This window comes from Athene cunicularia (genome assembly GCF_003259725.1).
Source record: "Athene cunicularia isolate RWA chromosome 3 unlocalized genomic scaffold, athCun1 chr3_part1, whole genome shotgun sequence".
Classification (NCBI taxonomy): domain Eukaryota; kingdom Metazoa; phylum Chordata; class Aves; order Strigiformes; family Strigidae; genus Athene; species Athene cunicularia.
Window position 1 is genome coordinate 66,309,115 of NW_020799097.1, and position 21,887 is coordinate 66,331,001.

The 21,887-nt window shown below is 38.8% G+C and overlaps 2 protein-coding genes across 2 annotated transcripts; both read left to right on the plus strand.

Moving 5' to 3' along the window:
* Positions 1–968: 968 nt before the first annotated feature.
* Positions 969–9,198, plus strand: LTV1 (LTV1 ribosome biogenesis factor; the record flags this gene model as incomplete). The annotated part of the gene is made up of 10 exons (XM_026844543.1): positions 969–1,106; positions 1,578–1,766; positions 2,831–2,918; positions 3,886–4,006; positions 4,791–5,040; positions 5,754–5,881; positions 6,853–6,992; positions 7,215–7,267; positions 8,023–8,223; positions 8,829–9,198. Coding segments are annotated over 10 exons (1,422 nt in total), but the record flags the coding sequence as incomplete, so codon positions are not given.
* Positions 9,199–9,306: 108 nt separating this feature from the next.
* ZC2HC1B (zinc finger C2HC-type containing 1B) lies at positions 9,307–21,091 on the plus strand. The gene is given in 11 exon segments (XM_026844544.1): positions 9,307–10,639; positions 12,812–12,876; positions 14,822–14,935; positions 15,826–15,901; positions 15,904–15,963; positions 17,933–18,013; positions 18,016–18,054; positions 18,729–18,839; positions 19,660–19,704; positions 20,173–20,395; positions 20,836–21,091. Coding segments are annotated over 11 exon segments (1,107 nt in total). The 5' UTR covers positions 9,307–10,602.
* The last annotated feature ends 796 nt before the right edge of the window (positions 21,092–21,887 follow it).

The window sequence follows — 21,887 nt, forward strand, 5'->3', positions numbered from 1 at the left end:
AGGCCCAGCCTAAGGCGAACCCCCGAGGGGTGCCCTGAGCCCCCGGGGGGCGGGGGGCAGCTGTCCTGCTCGGCTTCCTGCGGCGTCCCCGGTACCATCGGTCACCGGCAACTTTGTTTGTAGGGGCAGCAGGTGCCTGCTTCCAAAAACTTGAAGCATTTCCTTTGATGGTTGCACCAAGCGTAAGGTTTTAAAGCACATATCAAAATATATGGTGGCGGTTGATAGGCTCTGAACTTTGATATGTCATAGTGTGGCATGTTTACTTAAAGCCACCAGGTAAAGAAGATAGGTTAGATCCATAGAATAGTGCACAAGTTGCATATATTTGCTATTAACACATTCTCATAGGTGAGTAAAGCTGGAAATTTTGATAAAAGTATTTCCCCACATCAGATATGCTAACTTGCAGAAAAGACTTTCCTCCAGTTAAGAAAACTTCAGATTTCTGTTGATCCAGAATGCAGATACATTTTTGATGTTAGAGCCATGTCTGTGTAATGGTACAGTTGATAGTTTTTGTGGTTGATACAGAATTACTGGTGCAGGAACAGGTGTCTAAACAATTTTCAAGAAGTTAGGTGTGTCTAGATGAATTTCCTTATGTCAGTTTCCTGTGTTTCTTGGATGAAGTTTGTTTCAGATTTAACCCCGTGTTTGGAAAATAGTTATTTAAAATGTCTTTTCAAAGATTATATGTTAAGGTGTATATGCTGTAATCAAATATTTATTGTACTGTTGTATTGCCATTTTGCAGCTAAATACAGCTGCATATGCTATTCGAACATAAGCAATGGCTGTTGTACGTGTGGTGAGAAGAGTTAAGCTACCACTAGTCCCTTTTTGCTTTGTCTCTAAGTATATAAGACATTGCCTTAAAAGGAACACAGTAGCATGCTCCAAGCAAAAGATTCTTTTTAGGTGCATTTAATATTTATTTTTTTACTAATGATTAACCAAATGTCCTTTTGCAGCCTCACAAGAAAAAGAAACCCTTCATAGACAAGAAGAAAGCAGTAACATTTCACTTAGTGCACAGAAGTCAGAGGGATCCACTTGCTGCTGATGATACTGCACCCCAGAGAGTTCTGCTGCCTACACAGAAAGTAAATACTTGCTTTTGATACTGACGTTCATTCAGATGAGAAATGCTGCAGGAGAGAAAAGTGGGTATGCAATTGTACAATTCAAAAACAACCTGAGAGAAGGTAGTTTTTGGTCCAGCTTATTAAAAAGAAGGGGATGATGTCAGGAATTTGATACATTGCAGGATGACTAACTGGCATTATGGTTATAAACATATTAAACCACAAAACCTGTCTGACCCACCCTGAAAAGACAGGCTTTGTTAGTTGTGCTGCTTATGGAAAAAGTTGTTTAAGGTCTGGCTTAGACAGCATCCAAATGCTGAACCAGATGGCCACAACTTCCTAATTGGCTGTGCACTGGGATAATGAGTGGAGAGAGGACTAAAAGGACTTTAGAATTCAGGCATTCTTAATAGACATATTTTCTTTTTGCTAATAAGTTTTAAATGGACTTAAGTAACTAAATATATTTCTTTTTACAATTCCAAGGGGCATGAGGAACAAAGGAGGGAAGAGCAGCGGAAGTATGGAGTCTTCTTTGATGATGACTATGACTATTTGCAGCATCTAAAAGAAGCTTCTGGTCCCTCTGAGCTTGTCCCTTCTGTGCGTGGACAGCAAAGCAGAATTGTTGTCACAAATGAGGGACACATAGAAGATGAAATTCAGCGAGTTCCAGTAAGTAGTGGTTTTGCTAATAATAATCATATGCTGTTCTTTGGAGTTTAGCATCCTGTAGACACATTAACCATATTCAGTGTGTTATCTTGATTGTGACCTATGAATTATATAAATATTTATTTATTTAGGATCCTTTTGACCCACAGTCAGACTTTCCTACAAGTAAAAACAAAAGTTGAGCAGCCAGAGTTTATTGATGAACAGTGTTTTGCCAGCACAGTGTTAAAACACTTTGTGTACCCAAAACAAGCTTTTCTTGACAGAGATGGATTACAGAGGCATTTGTTTGAACAAGTCATATGTTTTTCTGCAGTTGGCATTTGTTTCTAAGATTTCTAGAACTTTTGAATGCTCTAAGGGTTATGAATATACCAGATTATATTACCAATACACCATGGTTTTGAAGTGGAATGTAACAGAACCCAGAGAGAATAAAACCAAACTTTTCAATTGCTGGCATAAGTTGTGGAATTTCATGATGCTAGATCACATTGGAACAGAAAATCAAGAAGTAATTTCAAGCAATGAGGTATGCAATTACTAGTCAGTCACTTGTAATTGAGGGAGTTTGGTTTAACCAAATACTGTAATTTTAGTTGAAACTAATGTTCTTAGTCAGAAATACTTTTAAAGTACAGTTTGGTGATACTACATAAGATTAGAAGTTATTTTAGTGTTAATTGCGTGTTAGTGAGCTTTTAATAAGCCTTTCAATAAAGGGGTAGTTTTAAATGTGTGTTAGTGTTAACGAAAAAAATTATAAATTTCATTGTGCCTGCTTTACAACCATTTTCTAGAAAGCTTCAGAGATGCAAAAATTCTGTCTCTGTACCTGGAGAATATTGACATGAGAATTAATGCTGCCAACACTTTACCTGGCTTTCATTGCATGACTTTGAAAATTAGCCACCTATAAAACAGTGCTTATCTTAATATTTAAGTAGCACTCACAGAGTTTCTTTTGGTCACATGATTATCTGCACATTTTTGTTAATGTGAGCTCAGATGAGAACCTGAGAACAGATATATTGTGATGATGGGTTTTTGTTTCTTTTCCTAAGGCTCCATCTATTAAGTTGCCTTCCTCAGTATTTGCCACAGAGTTTGAAGAGGATGTGGGCTTGTTAAATAAAGCTGCTCCTGTTTCAGGTATCATTAAATCTTCTACCTTTTTGTAATGTTGAGTTGCCATCTAGGTACTAGGTGGTGATTGCGGCTTTGATGACAGTGTCATATTAGTTTTGGTTTAGAACAGGCTCAATAACAGACACAAAGAGTGATCTATGAGACCTGTGTTTCAATTTGAGACCTATTTCTGTAATTGACTAATAATAGCTTTTTAGCTTTGTTTGAGGGGGCAGAATCCATGATATCTTACTGTTGTGTGGCAATTACAACCTAATAACGGGGAAAACTGTACATAATACTGTTGATTTGTTACTCCGTCTGTTTGAATCCAAGTTTAGAACTGGATTCTCACTCTCAAAATTTATCATCTTTTCAAATACTGAGTAGTGTTTACTTTCCTTCATTAGTAGTATTTCAGTGTTACAGGCTGTGAGTATACTTTTGGTATGTGTCCATATTTGCACTGAACATTCACTTTACAACTATCTTAATATTTTGTAACAGGAAGTAACCATAGCAGTTCTCTCCCTCCTGACAGAAGGATGCTAAAGACACTTCTGTTAATTGCAGTAGAGAAACACTTTCTGACCTTTTGTAATGTAGGGAATTTTAGGGGGTGGAAGCTAGGGTTAGCAGTTGATCGTACAGTACTTTAACTTGGATATTTTTTTCTTCTACAATATTCTAAGTAAAATATATTAAAATACATTTATGGAAGCTTAAGACCTCTGGGGAATGATCTTTTCTGAATTAGGAGAATTCAAGAGGCTGGTGACGTGCCCTGGCTTCTACCAAATCTACAAATATTATCAAGGAATTTTGTGGTTCTTTTCTTATAATCTTTTCTTAGTGCAAATTAACAGTCTAATTGGATTGTTTTTTATCCAGTAAAGTAGCTTCATAATGTCAGAGAAACATACATATTTATATTTATATAAATAAATATAAACATATGTATTTATGGTTTGGGTTTTTTTTAACTTTCTAGGACCACGACTAGACTTTGACCCTGATATTGTTGCAGCTCTTGATGATGATTTTGACTTTGACAATCCAGAAAATATCCTAGAAGATGATTTTGTCCTACAAGCAAATGAACCACAGAAAGGGTAGATAGAGCTTTGCAGAACTGTTTGTCACATGTAAATAGGAATGATGCTATTTGTTATTTCTTGTGTTGTTGTAGGAAACAAGAATGGTTTCAGATTTCAAATTGAATACTTAGGTGTGTTAAAGGAAAAAAGTATTATTTGTGTTATGTGGGTGGTAGCTTACAAAATCACATTTTTATGTCTTATCCATGAGATGAGCTTTGTCTGTTACTTTGAGCTCATGGCTTACATGTATTTCTTTACAGATGCAATGTATGGAATAATAGGATTCTTGAACTGTTTAAAACACTGCCATCTACTGCACTTAAAATGCATCAGTAATGATATTGATTAATGCTAATGAGTGTTTCCAGAACCTTTACAAATGCTTCATGTGATACCCCAGTGCATGTTATTTATTTAGGTTTTGGTATCATTCTCATAATTTTATGAACAATGAGAAATTTTGCAAGTTTTAATATTCATGAATGCAGCTAGGATTTTTCTTTTTTTTTTTTATTTTGACATGTATAGCTGAATATAAACATAACTTCACTCAGTGCACAGATGTGTGGTCCAACAGTTATCAGAAATATTTCTAGCTTTCAGAAAAAAGTAATATTATTCTGACTTTGGCAATACCATTACTGCTAAATTTGTTTTGCTTGCTTGAAAATAATCACTTTTTTCCTTTCCTCTGAAGATATAAATCTGTTATTGCCAAATTGTTTCACATAACCCAACACTGGTCAAGAGCTGTGCAAAGGTCCGTATTCTAAAAATGTTTTATACTTCTGTTCAGGAGATCAGATGCTGAAGATGAAGATGAATGGGAAGATGTGGAAGATGATAGTGATGAAAATGATAGTTGCAATAATGATAAAGACTGTGGTTCAGAAGGTCCTTTATCAGATGATGGGGTTTATGGACAGACAAAAGAATTTCTTTTTATGCAAGAAGAAACCAGGAGTCGTTTCACAGAATATTCTATGACCTCTTCAGTAATGAGAAGGAATGAGCAGTTAACACTGTTGGATGACAGATTTGAGAAGGTGAGGCAGCTCAAGAATGTAACTGTTAAACATAAGGCTATTAAAAGCTTATTTTTTCTTCTGATGCACCTCATAAGGTGATATCCTGTATGCCTGGGCAAATTCTTACTGCCTTCAGTTGTCAGGGCATCAAACTGCTGTTCTTTGCACATATTCCACACTTAATATTGTGTGCATTAAGAGGCTTGTGTTAAATAGGTTGTAGTGTTAATTGCTCTTAAAAGGCCTAATGCAAATGTAGTTAAACAAAATTACTTCTGTCACGGTAATGAGCATTCATAGTTGGTGTTACACTTTCATCTGAGAGGCTTAGTTCAACACAGTAAATCATGTACAAGTGCCTGGTAAAGACTCATTTCTTTCACACTTTCTCCTCACTGTGCCAAATATACATTCATGAAATGGTGTCAGAGCAGTGGAAATACTGTGTAACTTTTGTCCTGAGCAGTGATGGGCTTTTCAATGTACAAATTGAAATAATGCATCAGAATAAGAAACATTTTCCAGAAGCTGATTTACATATTGTTAAAAAATAACTTTGTTCTGAAAGACAATAAGGAGGAAATCCTACTGCAGATGTGTTTGGCAGTTGTTCAGCAGATGAGAGGGGAGAGGAAAAAGTGGCATATAGAAAGAAATGTGTGAATCTTCTTTAAGCTATCAAGAAGTTGCACAACAAATGTGATCTAATTATAGATACTCCTTTATTTTAGTTTTTTGAACAATTTGATGAAGATGAAATTGGAGCCTTGGATAATGTGGAGCTGGAAGGCTATATTAACACAGACAATGCTCGGTTGCAGGAAGTCCTCAACGATTACTACAAAGAAAAAGCAAAGAAGTATGTATTCCCAGAAGTACTGTTTCACATACGGAGTTATGTAATCCTGTGTTTATATTGAAAATCTGAGTATGTTGTTTCCAGTTCACATACTCAATGATTACATCCCACAATTTAAGCAGCTACGTATGAGTGTTACCCATTTTTTTTATGTCACAGAATGTCAGTCTTTTGAGATGATAAAATTAAGTGCAGGCATTTTTTTTTTGGTTTATGTGAGATTATGCTCCTTTTGTATAATTGTGCTGAATTTAGTGCAAGTAATATCTGGAGGCATCTTCCTTTCCCTTTTTAGTGTAACTTAACTTTCTCCTTACGCATTTGCTTACATTTTTAACAGACTCTGTAGCCAAGTGTATTCTGTCATGTTGGCTGGCATGCAGCTGATTCCACTGTATACCTAGTTATGTGATAATAGACTTGCAGGTGACTGTTGCATGGGTACCGCTGTATGGAACACTGCAAAAGTCAGTGCTTATAAAGCAACCCCATGTCAATGTAAGACTGCATTTCCACAGTATATTAATTTTGTCTTAAAGCAAGTGATATTACTCTAAAGTTAAATGACTATACATTCTCACATTAGTCTTGTGTTTCCTGTTTGAAAGATACAGTAATGTGTCTCCTGTACTGAAAGATGACTGGTCAGTAGCAGAGTACATAATCCCCTCTAGAGCTGCCTTGCTTATAGCTAAAAAGTATATCCCCTTCTCTTCCTGCCTTCCAGTCACAAATATTGTGCACCACATACTTTTCAAATGCAGAATTACTTCTTTTAAGACTGTGTCTCTTGTTCTAATGATTCAGTTTATTTTGAGGATGCTTACTTAAGGAAACTTAATTTTGCTGCAGATTTCAGTGGGAGTAGCTTTCTTTGGTTTGGGATTTTACTGAGGGGAGGCCGGATTTACTTATTTACACATTTTCAAGTAAAGGTGAATCTTATTTTTTCTCTTCTCTGTACTTCGAAGTTGTGTGAAACCGGATGCTCTTGAACCCTGTGAAGATTTAGACTCTCCTGTGAATGAACAAAGTGAAGAGGAAAAGGAAGAAATAGTAGCTGTAGTTTTTGAGGAACCAAAAGAAAAGTGGGATTGTGAATCCATTTTGAGTAAGTGTTTTGGAGTTTGCTTGTTTGTTCCTAGGATTTCAAAATAAATGATAGACAATCTCAGAACGCTTGTAACAGTGCTTTAGGCAAAATGGTTTATGCTGCTGGAGCACAAGAGCAGGAATTTTCAAAGGCTAAGTGGTAGTACAATTCATAATAAATTTACCTAATTTCTATTTGCAAGCCTTTCTTCACGACTTTTTTTTTTTTCCTTTGTGACAGGTACATATTCAAATTTATATAATCACCCAACACTTATTAAGGAGCCATCAAAGGTAAAATCATTAAACTTGTTCTGAGTAACACCCTGGCCTGGGAAAACTTGAGACAGAAGTGATTGTTTTCTCAGTGGATATCTGTTTGTAAAAGAAGGAGGGAGATAAAGAGAGAGTTGGAGAGGGTGTTAGTCTCTGGTATTCTTCACTGAAGAAGGGTTTAGATTTTTTATTTTTTTTTTTCTATTAGAAGGAAAAATGAGTAAGTTCAAAATTTCTGTAATAGCTAGGCCAAAACTTAAGAGAGCAAGGAATTTACTTTCTTTTTATCTGTGATATACCTTTGTGTAACCTGATTCTTTCAACCATATTTTAGGTTTTTTTTCTTGAAAATAGGCTTCTATTTCCCTTCTACAGTTTGAAACATTTTTTTGTAGTTTTTTGTCCTTTCAGACATTCCCCATCATTAGAGTACAGCTTGATGTTCCAGATTTTTGAAAGGAAACCTTTCTCTTGAAAGCTTAGAAAGGAATACTAAGTGCCTACATAAGTTCTTTTATTTAAATATTACTGAAAAAAAAAAAAGAGAGGAATTTTCTTCTTCTGGGAGGCCAGATTCTGTTTACAGATGTGTTTGATTTCTTACTTTGGGGTTAATGTGCATTTTTGTCAGGGAAGAAAATATTATGAGGAAACTTACATGTTTATTACTGTTAAATCTGAATATTATATTTTTACACTGATAAGGTAGTGCAATGTGCATTTCTTGGAGCGAAAGCTAGGGGCCATTAATACATACATGCTCTCTATTTTAGCCCAAACCAATAAAAATTTCCCAGAAGACTGGAATACCTCTACATATCTTGCCTCAGAGAGGTCTTACTGCTAAGCAGACAGAACGCATGCAAATGATAAATGGCAGTGACCTGCCAAGAGCATCAACGCAGCCCCGTTCCAAAGACGAGAGCAAAGAGGATCGCAAAGCTAGAAAACAGGCAATAAAAGAGGAGCGAAAGGTATGCCTTATTTAAAATAAAACCCTGAAAAAACTTGTAATATTATCTGAATTCTGCCTAGTGAACTTTTTTTAAAGCTGACTTGTTCTTGTGTCTGGCAATTGATAGGAAAAACTTACTGGTCTAAAAGGACTACTTATTGCTTCTTCAAAAAAAAAATCTACTGAAAAGAAAAATTATCGTAATTTCGTCATCCTAATTTCTGATACAGAAATTTTGGGTCTCTTATTGTGGCCACCATTACATAGATAGCTTCAGAAGGAGCCCTCATTTCCTTATTATTTAAGGAAGGAAAGAAAACAGCTATGATGTTTCAGATCACCCAAAGTGAAAAGTCTCTGAAAGTCTGGAAAATCTAATTGGCCACAATGATATACTAGTTGTTTTAGTTAGGAACAGAAATTGTCAGCATATTAGAAGATTCAGCTAATTAAAAATTATAATCTTGGTGGTACACATATTCATTTGACTACTAATACTTAGTGCCATAAATAGTACTGTTGTGCAGATTGCTGCTCTTTTCATTATCTAGAACTGTTAATTAGAATGGTTTCCTTTTGCATGTTATGCCTGTTTTGTAAATTTGTAATTATTTTTATGCTCAGGAACGCAGAATGGAGAAGAAAGCCAACAAGGTAGTCTTTAAATTGGAGAAAACGAGGCAAGAAAAAGAATTGCTCAATCTGAAACAAAACATTCAAGGACTGAAGCTGTCTTGATGAAACTGAGGAACTTATTGTGGAAACATCCTTAAGTTTTAACTTGTATTGAGAACTGCCAACTCATAGCTTTGACAGTCATGCTCAAAGAGGGTCATTCAGATATTACTGTAACAAGAACCAGTAACTTGTCATTCTTTCTGAAATGAAGTTATACGTAAAACAATGTATTCTGTCATGAGTGACATGGCAGCTGTTGCAAAGTTTCATTACAATAGAAATATATTAAAATTGTAAAAAAATATTTTTCTTACAAGCTATCACTGGACAAAGTTTTATATATATATATATTTGTGGAATGTATTCAGCAAATCGGAATCCTACAGTTTTGATCCAATTAGAGTCTCCTATTAAATTACTCAGTTTACAAACTAGGATGTCCATTTATGTTTTCTCTCTCTTATACTGTTGGTTAAATACATATTTTGATATTTTTGTAAGTCAGGGAGTTTTCACCCACTCCTTAGTTCTTTTTTGGGTTGGCAGTTTATTGTTTGGTTACTATTATGAAAGATGTAGAATAATCTTTTGTAAACAGGTGTCTGAAAAGCTGCTGTCTAGCTGGACATCCCTGTTACCTAACCTGAGTTTTACATTTTTTAGAAAATAACATCTGTTGCAACAAGTGTTGTGGTTACAGTAGTCAGTGAACCTTACTGTTGCTGTTGAAATCAGCTTTGCTGAAAGTACTCATCTTAAGTAGTATGGCAAAGAGCAGATACTTAGAAAAATACTGTATGTTGCAGATAGCCATTGTCTTAATTTTCCAGAAATAACTGTTCTTCGAGTCTTGCATTCAGTTTGGTTTCACTGAAATACAAACAAGACCCACTGCAGTTGTTACAGAAACTTTCTGAAGATGAGCAGAGGGCCAGTATCTTTAGGCTTGATGTGATCTTAAGTCTCTACTGTGCCTGTGAATTACTCTGACTGTGACCAGTCTGTACATGTGAAAGAAATTAATAGGATTTGTAGTCAATCCTTCTGAATCCTTCTGCATTCATAAGAAACCCTTGGCTTTCAGTTTTCAGGACGTACAGACTGAGCAATCTTCTGCCTTTGGGTGTCAAGTTCACCTTTTTTCTGGTAAGGAAGACAGTAACCAAGACATCAGCAGAGTGGCTTGACTGCTACTAAATTCAAAGTGTCTTAAATATTCCTATAAATAGTTTTGTGAATTCTAGATGGAGACAAGCTAACAGAAGGACTGATGAGAACTTCTAATGTACAGAAACAATTCGAAGTACTTGTTTTTGTTGGAAGAAAGCATAAAGTAACATGGTTTTGGAGAAGGAAACAGGCATTTAAGTCTACTAGTCTCTTGATCACTGATCAGAAAACTGATGTGTCAATACAGTATTCACATCTGGATTAAGCCTTCGTTTTTTAAGATTGTTCAAGAGCCTATGTTAACCAAATTGGTAGAAATTGTCAAATATTAGAACAAGTTTAAGGGTTTTCATTTAGCTGGTATCTGTACTAGTTTTCATATGGTTCAAAGGCTTAAGCGGGGTCTGCCTGTGCCGTAATTGTCACTTATGTAATTGCTGATGCATGGTAGCTTGAATTGTGAGCTTTTGATTATGAAGGCTGACCCCCTAGTACTCATGACTCCTGAAAACAAGGCAGAAGAGAATATTGTAGAAACTATTCTATTGAGATGAGTCAGATACCAGGAAAGGAGTTAAATGGAACAAGTGAGTAACAGATGCTGCTCAGCGGTTTGGGCGGAATGTGATTTTTGTCATTTACTGAAAAGGAAAATCTTTTACTAAAGACAACGAACATGTTTTTTACTAGTCCTTAACTTGTCTGCTGTTGTACATGTCTGAAGTAACTAATCTGTGGCAAATTGTCCTTTTTCCTGACTTTTCATTGCTGATTCTGTGATCTGTGATTCTGTGACCTTTTTTAATTCTTTTTAAAAAAGAAAAAAGCTGTATCAGTCAAAACTTTGAGGGAATGAGAAAAAAATAAGAGATGGGGGAGTGGTTTGCTAATTAAGGATACTAGTTAAACTCAGACACCAGAGTAAAAAGAGTAGGTGTGTTTTACTGGTGGTAATGAATGTAACGGTGTAATACAGAAAACATGAAGCAAGAAAAGACAGAATAGTGCACCTAAAGCAACAGGAAAATACAGGGTAATCCATCAAATCATTACTGCACAAGAGAGAAGAATAGTGATCGTGAAAAATACATCACCACTTGCACACTTTACCATCACCCAGACCCGCAGTGGCTGGGCAGCCCCAGTTACATTGAGGGTTTGGAAAGCCTGTCCCGGCCAGTGGGAAATCCTACGCGGTGCGTCCACCTGTAGGTGAGGCTTCCAAAGTCGCTATGAGCGGGTCCAGCCTTATATCCCAGAGATCGACAAGCCAGAATAGCTGGCACCTTTGTTTTGAGCCGAAAATTTCTGTTTTCATTCTCCTGTTGGATTTCACCCAAGGCCTGGCCAGGGCTCAGGAGAGACCAAGGGAGTTTCTGACAAGGCCAAATACCTGTGTTCTCAGCCTTGAACAAGGATAAACAAGGCAAGTTGGATACATTTTCTCAGCATTTTGTCCTCGCTAATGATTATATTGTAGGCCGCATCCTTCACTAGTGAGCTTACGTACTTTGTTAATGATTACATACTAAGTCAGCAGCTTCGGCTTGGGGCCTGTTGTTCAGGCCTCAGTGTTTCAATGCTTTAGCATTTTTTACATCAGCATAAGTGGGTTGTTATAACTCAGTACAATACTTACTAGCACAATAGTTTTCGGTTATAAAATATATAGGATTCATCTAGGTCAACTCTGGCCTGGGCCAGTTGTCCGAGCCTTAGCACTTCAGGGAGGTAAAGGAAGATGCTTGAAAGGAAGAGTATAGTCTGGACTAAGCAAAGACACACAGAAAGATGTTGCTTGGGAGCAAAAGCGGGAAGACATTTCAACAGAGGCAATAGAATAAGAGTCAAAAAGGTTATGGAATTGCTTTGTTCCTCTATGCTTGTAATCGATGGAACACTGTAGTAAGTGCCTTGGAGAATGAAAAAATCTGAAGGAAAAGGTAAGGAACAAAAGCAGTTGCACATCTGCTCAGCAAGACTAAGGATTTCTTTTGTTTCAGCAAGAGCAGGTAAGATACACTTAAATCTTTCCCGCTATGTTACAAGTCTCATGAAAAAGGCTCTTTGTTATTATGCAAATTTTCTAAAAGCTGATTTTGTTTAATACAAGTAATGTCACTGCTATGAAATGAGAATATGTGACTGCCATTGGAGACAGAAAGGCTATAAAAAAATTACTGATTTAAAAACAAATCCCCACAACTTTGACATCTACAAGGTAAGATCATCTTAGAATGCTGTTTAGCCTGTCATGAAAATGTTCTGTCTTAAGAATGAAGATCATGTCACACTTAGGGTGACACCTACTACTTTCTCGAGTAGCGATGGTTTACCCTGAGCCGCTACTGGTCATCGCTATCTCGTGATGACTTACAAACAAAGTGGAATAAATCTGAGTGCAGATTGTTTGCTCTTGCTTTCCAGCCCCCCTTCTCTGAATTTAGGCCATGATGAACCTGACTGAGTACTCTTGCATCATCTCCTTGCCCAACTGTGATGTCATTGTGAAAAGACATGCCTGAGCTGTCATGTGGAAAACACAAAGCTGTCCATCGTAGTAAAGAGAGCTTGTGCTTCACAGCAACAAGATAAATAAGGTGGTTCTGCCAAAGGGAGCACTGGCACATGACTGTAGATGCCCCTTTCTGCCAATGAAATACTGTATCGGCAAGGGTTCAGTCCAAACACTGACTCTACTGTAGTCAAGCCATCCTGTACTGCATAACCAAGACTTTCATGGTTTGAATTTTACACAGCTGCCAAAAGTCAAGATATGATACCTTGTACAACCTGTGGAAGACATTTAGCACAGGATGTTCTGGTAAAACAAAACTTATTTTCTGTTTAAAAGACCAAATGATCTAATAACTGCTTTCATTAGTGAACTTGATTAGATAATTAATGAACATGCACAGAAATGTTGTGACTCAATCTGCAGTCTCGCACTACCTTAATTTACCTGCTTGTCCAAAACCAGGTGTTTACCATATATTGCATTTAAAATAACATATTACCTCTTGGTGAGACATAAGTTACCAACCTGAAGCTTCCTTTGTGTTCCAGGTTTCTGGGCAGAATTTATTTCAGGCTTCCTGGGAAAAATAGACTAATAAACCATCTGATAAGTAGTCCTTTTGACAGCATAATGAGGGCACCAGGCTCTGTTCCAAAGCCTGCTGAAGTGAGTGAAAAGATTCCCCTTTACCTCACTGATCCCTGGATTGCAAACTGAATGGGTGGCTGCAACCCAACTACGGGGTGTTTCTGCAAGGGGGAGCTCTGCACACATTCCTTTCCTCCTCAGTTTGATTCTGTGGCTCTGTAGGAGATCAGATCAGCTCTGCATAGAACTGAAAACTGATTTAGCAAGAAAAAGTAGTAAACAAGAAAAATACACTGTAAGCTGGACTATGAGTGCTAAGATGAGTGGAACTACCCTGTGTTAGTAGTTCTGTGTCTGGTATCTCGGATCAGATATATGAAGAATGTGATGGTTTAATCTAGCAAAATCATTCGAAAAGACAGCTATCTATGTTCTGAGGGAGGCAGAAAGTTTCTTGTCACTATGACTAGCATGAAATTCAAGTCCTGTAATGTCTCTTTGTCCCACTGATGCACAACTGGTATGCTCCTTAGTGAGCAAGACACAGGTATCTGTTGCCATCTTGGTCCAGCAGAGAAATCGTCCTCTCAAGTTTACTGACAGAAAAGTATAGAAACAGAAGATAAAGACCTGAAGCACATGAGTAGAAAGGTTCAAAGGGAAACAAGAATTTAGAAATGTGTGTTGTAGTAGAATGGGGTGCTTTTTGGCCCAGCTGAGCTGTAACCAAAATACCCTGCTCAGGCAGCTGCTTAACTCCCATGGGAAGACAGTGGATGGCATAGAGAAATTAATGAGAAGATGAAGAAGAATATGAGAACTGGAAACAGGGAGTAAGCAAAGGGAGATAGGAATGGGGTGTTTCATTTACCAGCTGCAGACAGGCTCAAATAGGTGTGATCCACAGTTACAAGAGAGAGGAGGTAGTTTGGTCCTCACTTTCGTGGTGATTCACCATCCTGTTGCAGAAAAGTGAGGTTGATGCTAAAATCTGAGACACTTCTGAATGCTAAAACCTCCTTTGTTGTGAGGTGTGGCTCTTCCACAAATTTGGCACTGGATATCTACCTAAAATTTCCCTGTGCTGTCAGCTGCAGCTGTTATCCCTAGTTTTCCTTCTGAGGTGTCAGGTTATGTGTGCTGGTAAGCAGCTGCTCCCTTTCAGCCTGGGACTGTTGCTGTTTCAGTGGTGTTGATGGGATGGACAGTGCTGCTGCTTGTCAGGGGAGCCCCCGGTCTGTAATACTTATCAACTCAAAGAACTAATAATGTAAATATCGGCCCCTTGAACAGGATCAGTCTGTTCTCCCTCTTAACCAAGGAAGAAAGAAAAACAAGTGAAGGGGGGAGGCAGTAGTCCAATGGGACTGTTCCTGTGCACAGACCCAGTCTGTTATTTTCTGAAAGTCATTATTTGCACTGGCCTCCAGCATATCCCTGAGCAGAACAAACTAGAAATGGTTTCTATTTCTTATTTGTGTTGTACTGCAGCTATACTTGGACAGCATTTTAAAGTTTTGCTGAACTCTTGCAGGAGTTAAATTGAACTTAATAAATACAGCTTTAGCTCCCTGCTCCTAGGAGTAGTAATTTTAAAGCTTGAGTAAGGAAGCATCATTAACAAAGCATGACTTCAATCCATAAACAGCTGTTTGCATCCCAGCTGAGACATGATCCAATATGCAGGAAAGTCTTCAACAAGAAGTGCAAGTTCTCTTTGAAACAGAGACTGCAGGGAAGAGGAATCACCACTGTGAAGAGGCAGTCCCTGCAAAAGGTATAGTTAAAATTGAGGCATGTGTGTTACTTCCATATGAAGTCTAATTCAGTAACAGTATTGTTTCCTCTGAGGACAAAGCCTGGATGTTGTGGATGAGTCTCACATATGTGTTTAACTCAGTGCCAAATTCTTTCCTCCCACTCCCTGTGCTGCTAGTGTTTGAGAATATTTCTCCATTCAGAATCCAGACCAGTAGGTGCTGTGACTACTCTGGGCACATAAGTGTCTCTGCTCTTCTAGGAAGTGTTCATGTATGTGTTTTAAAGACAACACAAGTCTCCGACAGTTTCCTCTTCACTTAAATCTGAAAGAGACTGTGATCCAAGATGGTTGGTGCATGAATGCCCCAGGTTGGACATAAGAGCTGTCAGTAGCTACAAATCTTCCACAGATAAAGCTACAGAGATTCACTGCTATTGAACTCAAGGGTTTAAAAATATATTTGAATTGAACTTATTTACAGGTGGGAAAGAGGCTTAAGCTCTTACTTGGAACAAGTTTTTTTCATGTGTTGCTGAAGAGGGAGTACACTTAGACATGAATGTGTATAATTTTACCCAGAGATGCCAAATCACTGCTGATTTGGTATAGATTCAGACTGCCATTGTAAAATGTCCTTTAAAATCAATTGTGGAAAGAAACAGAAGTGCACAAAGGTTTAAAGCAAGAAGAATCTGACAAGTGGAGGAGAATGGAAGGTGTTGGTCAGAGTGTCTTTTCTATTCTATTTAGCAAAAGGCAAAATCATCTTTCCTATGCCTTCAAAAATCAAATTTCTCTTGTTTGTAATATTTTTCCTTTTTCTCAGAAAAGAAGAACTCTAAGATTTCCCCCTGTCCTTTTCAAGGGGGAAATATAGTTTGTGTTTTCCTTTATTTCCATTACAGAAACAGCCAGGGAAGAAATCTAACTGGAGGCAGCACCATGAGGAGTTTATTAATACTATTTGGTCAACCAAGTAGGTCAAAAAGCTCTGAAGGAGGACTGCCCTCTTCCACCTCCTCCCCCACCAAGCATCAATCCAGGTTTGTGGTCTACTTTATCTTACCAGTGTTCCTGTACTAATCTTTGGTAAAGCAATGACCTCTTATTATCCACAGCTGGACTTCCGTTTTGCACCCTCCAGCACAACACAATGTGCACATTAATTCCCTCCATACTCTCTAGTTTTAGTTGTTTTTCTTCACTAAATTGAGTAGGGGTGCAATGGAGAGGTGGTGGGGAGGAAGAGAAAGCTAACAGTGTCTTTTAAGTTTAAAGGCAGCAAGGCTGGGGTCTGATGTTAGACAACACTTTGGAAGAAGAGTCAGGATGCTTGTGTTCTAGTATAACAGAGGATGAAATACATCCCCTCACCATTCAAAACAACTGTAGGGCACACAGGCTTCCACACTCCCATGTGGTGGCTTTTCCGCTGTCCCCTTCCCCACCCAACTGCACAGACAGGGAAGTCATTTAGAAGAAGACAGGTCTGGTTTACTACTAATACCAAGGGTGATCTCTGCACAGAGCTTGCTATGTTAGAAGTTATGGATCCAAAAAGATGCACATACAGCCAATATTTCTCATGATATGTGATTTATGAAATGTGGGAGCAATCTTGGAAAGGATCTCAGCAGAGTCCCGCTTGCATTAGGAAGGCAGAGGGCAGGAGGGGGAAGTGGGGGACTCTCTGGGCTCACTTCCAGAGCAGGAATTTGTGACTGATAGCAGAACCAGCTGCCATGATTTCAGCCTTTCTCCTCTTCTAGATGACAGCAATGCAGCATAAGCAGCAGAACACATCTTCCTTCCTTGACTGAGGTCAAGCTCCTCTCTGAATTTCCACTGCTGAATTCTTTAATGACTCTGTTATTTCTTGCCTGACTCCACTGACTCTAAGAGCAGACCCTTCCCTTTCCTTCTCCCTCTTGGAGGAAACCTAGTTGTGCAAGTGCAGTGGTAGTTGTGGAGAAAGGAATTGGAGAACTGCTTTTTAGGAAAGACAAATTGCTGAGGGTCTTAATGAGGATGTATATTCTATACTGCACGACTGAAGAGAAAGCACATTGATTGTGGGGAGGGGAGAGAGTCCTCCTCTAAATAAAGCCCAAAGCTCCCCGTTCTCCCCTGAAGTGCCAGGTCCTGCTGCTAGCCCCACAAATCCAGGCATCTGCCCTGTCTCGTCATCTGCTCCCCTGCATTCAGAACAATTTTGCCCATGCTGCTGGTCTGGAGCTGGCTTTTGGGCCACCTTTTCTGGGCTGTTACTGAGAGAAACTATTCGTAAATATGCTAATATCTGTAATACTAGGATGAGGACACTCGGGCTGCTTTTGTAAAAGGCACTGGGCAGGGAGGAAGGGTCTGAGAATGGCAAGGGCAGTGTGAGGGCTGAACATGACCGCATTGACCACGAACACTGACCAGTCATTGAAACGAGTAGAACTGCACCAGTGGTAAATGTTGCTGAATAACTTTTAACAGAATCAGGGTTGTAACACTATCAAAAATAACTCCAGGAAGAACTGATGTGTGCTCTTCACAATGCTGCTTCACACCCAGGAACCTGGCTCTTGGCTGTGCCTCATCTGGCAGGGCACAGCTTCTTCATCAGTGATTTGCCAAATAGCGATCTTAATGACCAAAAGTATTCTTAGAATCATAGTGTTTGACTAGTCTCGGAATTTTAAATAATGCTTTTTATGCAGACTTGTTGATTGTGAGGTTGTGGGTGGGAACAGGACAAAGATAATAAAATCTGCTTTTATTAATCCCCTGCATTTATTTCTGAAAGCAATTACTGTTGCTGGGTTAATACTGTAAGCATGTATTTTAGGATCCCAAATGCTTTTCCAGAGGAGGTTTTTGTAATTCTCCTGTGTACTTTGGGAGCTGATGGGAACTCACCATGATCACCTGCTGATAGAGCCAGTTTTTGAACCGTATTTTGAGTACTCCAGTAAAGCAGAGCAATTCTTCTTCTGTAATGTATAAACTGTTTCTTATGGTCAGACTATGTTCAGTGTCCACACTGCTCACACAGATTTAATGAGGCTGCAGCACAGAGGCACGTGAAGTTTTGTGAAGAACAAACTGTGCCTTTGCTGTGAAGAGCACCAGACAGGCTTTGGTAAGCGCACACAGTCATGCTTACACTGTCCTGGAGCCAGATTTGCCAAACTGTAGTTTATGGTGAGTAAGGAGCTATATTAATGTAAAACTTAAGATTCTGAGGAAGTTAGTAAACTCTTAAGACAAGATACATGCTGAATATCAGCTAGGAGTTCCCTAAAACTGGAACTCTTTCTCTGATATAAAAAGTGACAGAATATGGTAGTACGAAAAAGTACTTTTCTTCAGACTCTTCTGCAATTGGATTCCGGGGTAACAGCTGTAGGGAAGCAGAAACGTGGCAGCTTTTGCAATACACAGAGAAAGCTCTTCCTGTTCATTAGGGGTCCCTGCTGCTGGCAGGTTTGCTGTTCCCTGCAAATGTATTGCTGATTTATTCCCTGGTTGCTAGACAAAAGGGCTAAGCTCCTTTGGGGAATCAGAAAAGTGGAGCTAATTGGCAGTATCTTGAAGTGAGCTCCTATTTTATTATAGAAAAGAAAATGTAAACAATTCATTTAGGAGAGTACTGATTTTTTAAAAAATATATTTGAAAATCTTATTACTCTTATACTTGTTTTGGGCAGGAAGAATGGCTTCCAAGTAGGAGGGGATGTACCTTTTTCCTGTTCCTTCCTAGCACTGCTTCAACAAAAATTTGGGGAGTTTTCACCAGCCTCTGTAAGCTCCTTGTTAGAGTTGGGTGTGAATTGTGCATCTTCCCACCACCACCCTCCAACCTTAAAAACTGCTGTGTTACCACTTCAGAAGAGAGTACAAGAAGTTGCCAATACAGATGAACCCAGGCCAGATAAAGAGTTCATTTAGCCATATTTATATGTTTCCTATAACAAACTCTGATGTATTTTAGGTGGGGGGGGTCAGCATTTTTAAAGCAGATCCTAGGCTTTGGAATCCAGTTGTTTTAAGTAGGTTTTTTTTTTTGCAAGTCCAGTCCTTGAGATGAAATCCTAAACTCATTTCTGTACAACACTTGTTAGAAATGAGAAGGGTCAAAAATTTTCAAGTGGAAGTTGTTGATATTGAATAGCTTTCCAAGTCATTATCCTGATCTATTGTGCCAAGTGTATACACAGACGTTTTCATATGGGTCCTCAGGAGGGATGACTTACCCTTTTCAGAGATCTTCAAACAGAAGTACCCACACAGACCTAAAATATGGAGTATGGGTGTAAGGTTCCTTTGGTCCCATAAAGGACTCCATAACCTTTAATCTTTGATTTTAAGATTTATTCCATCATCTTTATCTTAAGTCCATTTAGATGAAGAATCAAGCTTTGTATCTTGTTTGTTCTGTATGACTTTCCCCTTATTGATTCAGCCTTAAAATTAACACCACAACATCCTAAAAATAGTTCTTTCCAAGCAAGATGCCATATAATATGTTTGCTAGCACCCATTGCTAGCCCTAAATGACCTGTACTCAGTCTGTGTTTGGAAGATGTTTTATGAAGTTATTTGAATCGTTATTTGTAGTATAACCTGTGAATGATAATGCATACTGCTCTTTGTATCGATATCTTTGATCCCTACATTTCTGGGTTTTATGTCGAATTTATGTAGGTTATAATATTTTATGGCCAATAATTTTTTTAAATAATGATCTGCAGAGACCTCTCCAGGAACACTGCAGAAAACCAGAAAATCTTTGGGTGTGTCTACTTGTTTCATCATTATAACATAAAAGGACCTTGTTTGCTTCTGTGTACATCAATATCCTGTTGTGGTGTTTGCAGTATGAACTTCTTTATATTAACTGAAGCAATCGCACAGAAAACTTTTGTAGAGCTCCTCCTGTCCCCAGTATAGGCTGCTGAGAATATTCATTTTGGTGTTAAATGTTCTTTGGTTTGGATCAGTTCCATCTCAAGTAGGCCATGACTGTGTTCTGCCACGACCTGTGTTCTGCTGTAACAGGCATCCTGAGAGGATTTGCTGCTTGATAATGCAAACCTCTCTATCAGGTCTTGTGCTCTCACAATGTGTTTCCATTGTCCCTATGAGGAAGATGCCAGTATCCATTTCAATAATCACTATGTCAAGATGACAGTGTGGAGGTTCTTCCTTGTCCTCAATGTTTACTTTCCCAGACCATGATGTTTGGTGCTTCTGCTCTTCAGACCATGCAGTCAGTGTGGCTCCCATCTCGCGCTATGCCATGTCAGAGCCATGTCAGAGCAGCAAGGTGGCCTTCCAGCCCCTGCTTAAGGTGGTTGTTGTGCCGTTGTGCAAGGGGATGGCTCAGGTGATTGGCATCTTGCACCCCTGTGAGATGCACATGACAGCAAAATATGAGATCCTGGCAGGGAATGTGGCCAAGATGGATTCCCTGGAGCTGGCAAGGTATTGTGAGCCTGTGAGATGAATGGTAAGAGTGCTTAGAGCATGGGATGAACAGTAATGTGCACAAAAGAGTCTGTTGCAGAGACCTTCTTTGCAGGGTCCTTCTTATGTGGAGCTTTGCTGTCCTTAATTGCTCTGCTGGTCAGTGGGTTAAGTACCTTCAACTGTGGGGAAGACTGTAATGGGCATGAGAGTGTTCAGTCCATGGTGCCATCATCAACTCTACCTACCTCCTTGACTTTGCCAGCAACAGGAAAAAGAGTTTGACAGTACCCAGTAGTCTCATCTGGTGTTCTCCACTCCCCAGATTACCTGTGACTATGTTAACAGGGTAGGAGTTCTTATAGTGCAGGGTCTTGCAAACCACCAACAGGTATTTATTGATACCATCACCATCCTCAAGGTTTATCCTCTAAACTCTGAAACTTGGACCTTGACAGGCATGGGGACGAGACACCTCTTTCCCCAGGGATGCTGGTGAGCCCAGGTATTGCCAAGGTTGTAGCCGCAGCCAGTTTAGAGAGGCCTGGGCGAGCCAGTGTCTCCAGCAGGTCCCCAGGGCCGACATCCATGCTAGCGTCTGAAATACAGGGCAGAGTCCTGTACGTCCCCAGGAACTGTGGAAGCAACTGGGTGAAGTTAGTTTATCAGTGCTGGGCTGTTGGCAACTGCTGCTGCATTTTCTGTAAAACTTGAGCTTTGCCAGGCACTTTACAGTGTGCTTTGGGCTAGTGAGAGATCAGTTTTAGTGCTACCCAACAGTGCTTTATACCTGAGAAAGCAGACATGAGAAACTGTCTTTCAGTGGTGCAAATAAATGTTCTCATCATTAATGTGCCTGGAAATGGTTTCCAGGATGAGTTACTCCATCACCTTCCCAAGAATTGAGGTTAAATCTTCTTAGATAAAATGGGAGTAAAATACAGAAGCTTTTTCTATACAAACAAGTATACAGTTTGTTGCTGCTTTCAGACCACAAATGCACAACAGAAGATATAGTGGCTGGGTTGGCAAGGATGTTCTAAGGTTTTCTTCTGATGCATTATGGAAGATCTTAAGCAACACAATTTTCCAGCACCACTTCCACCTAGAGTGCTACAGCTATCACATTCAATAAAATAAGCAAACTGAAGTTCACTGCCCTTCCTCCCCCTTTCCTAGGCTACAAAGCTTATTATGCTGTCCCTTTTAAAGTTGTGAGATTATTTGTATCAGTTGTCAAAATTTAATTAAATTAAATCCATCCTGCAAGGGGATGGATTCAATGTTTTTAACAAAAGATAGAAAGAGCCAGTATCATGTGGGGGGGTTGGGATTTTTTTGTCCCCCTAATGCTTTTCTTTGATATATTGAACAAGACAAATGAACATTTTGGAATTTCAGGTATACATTTAATAGAATCTTCCATTAAACAATAAATGATAAATGACAGTGATCAGTAAGTGATAAATGGCCATGTATGCTGTGCGTCAGCTTCAAAGCACATCAAGTC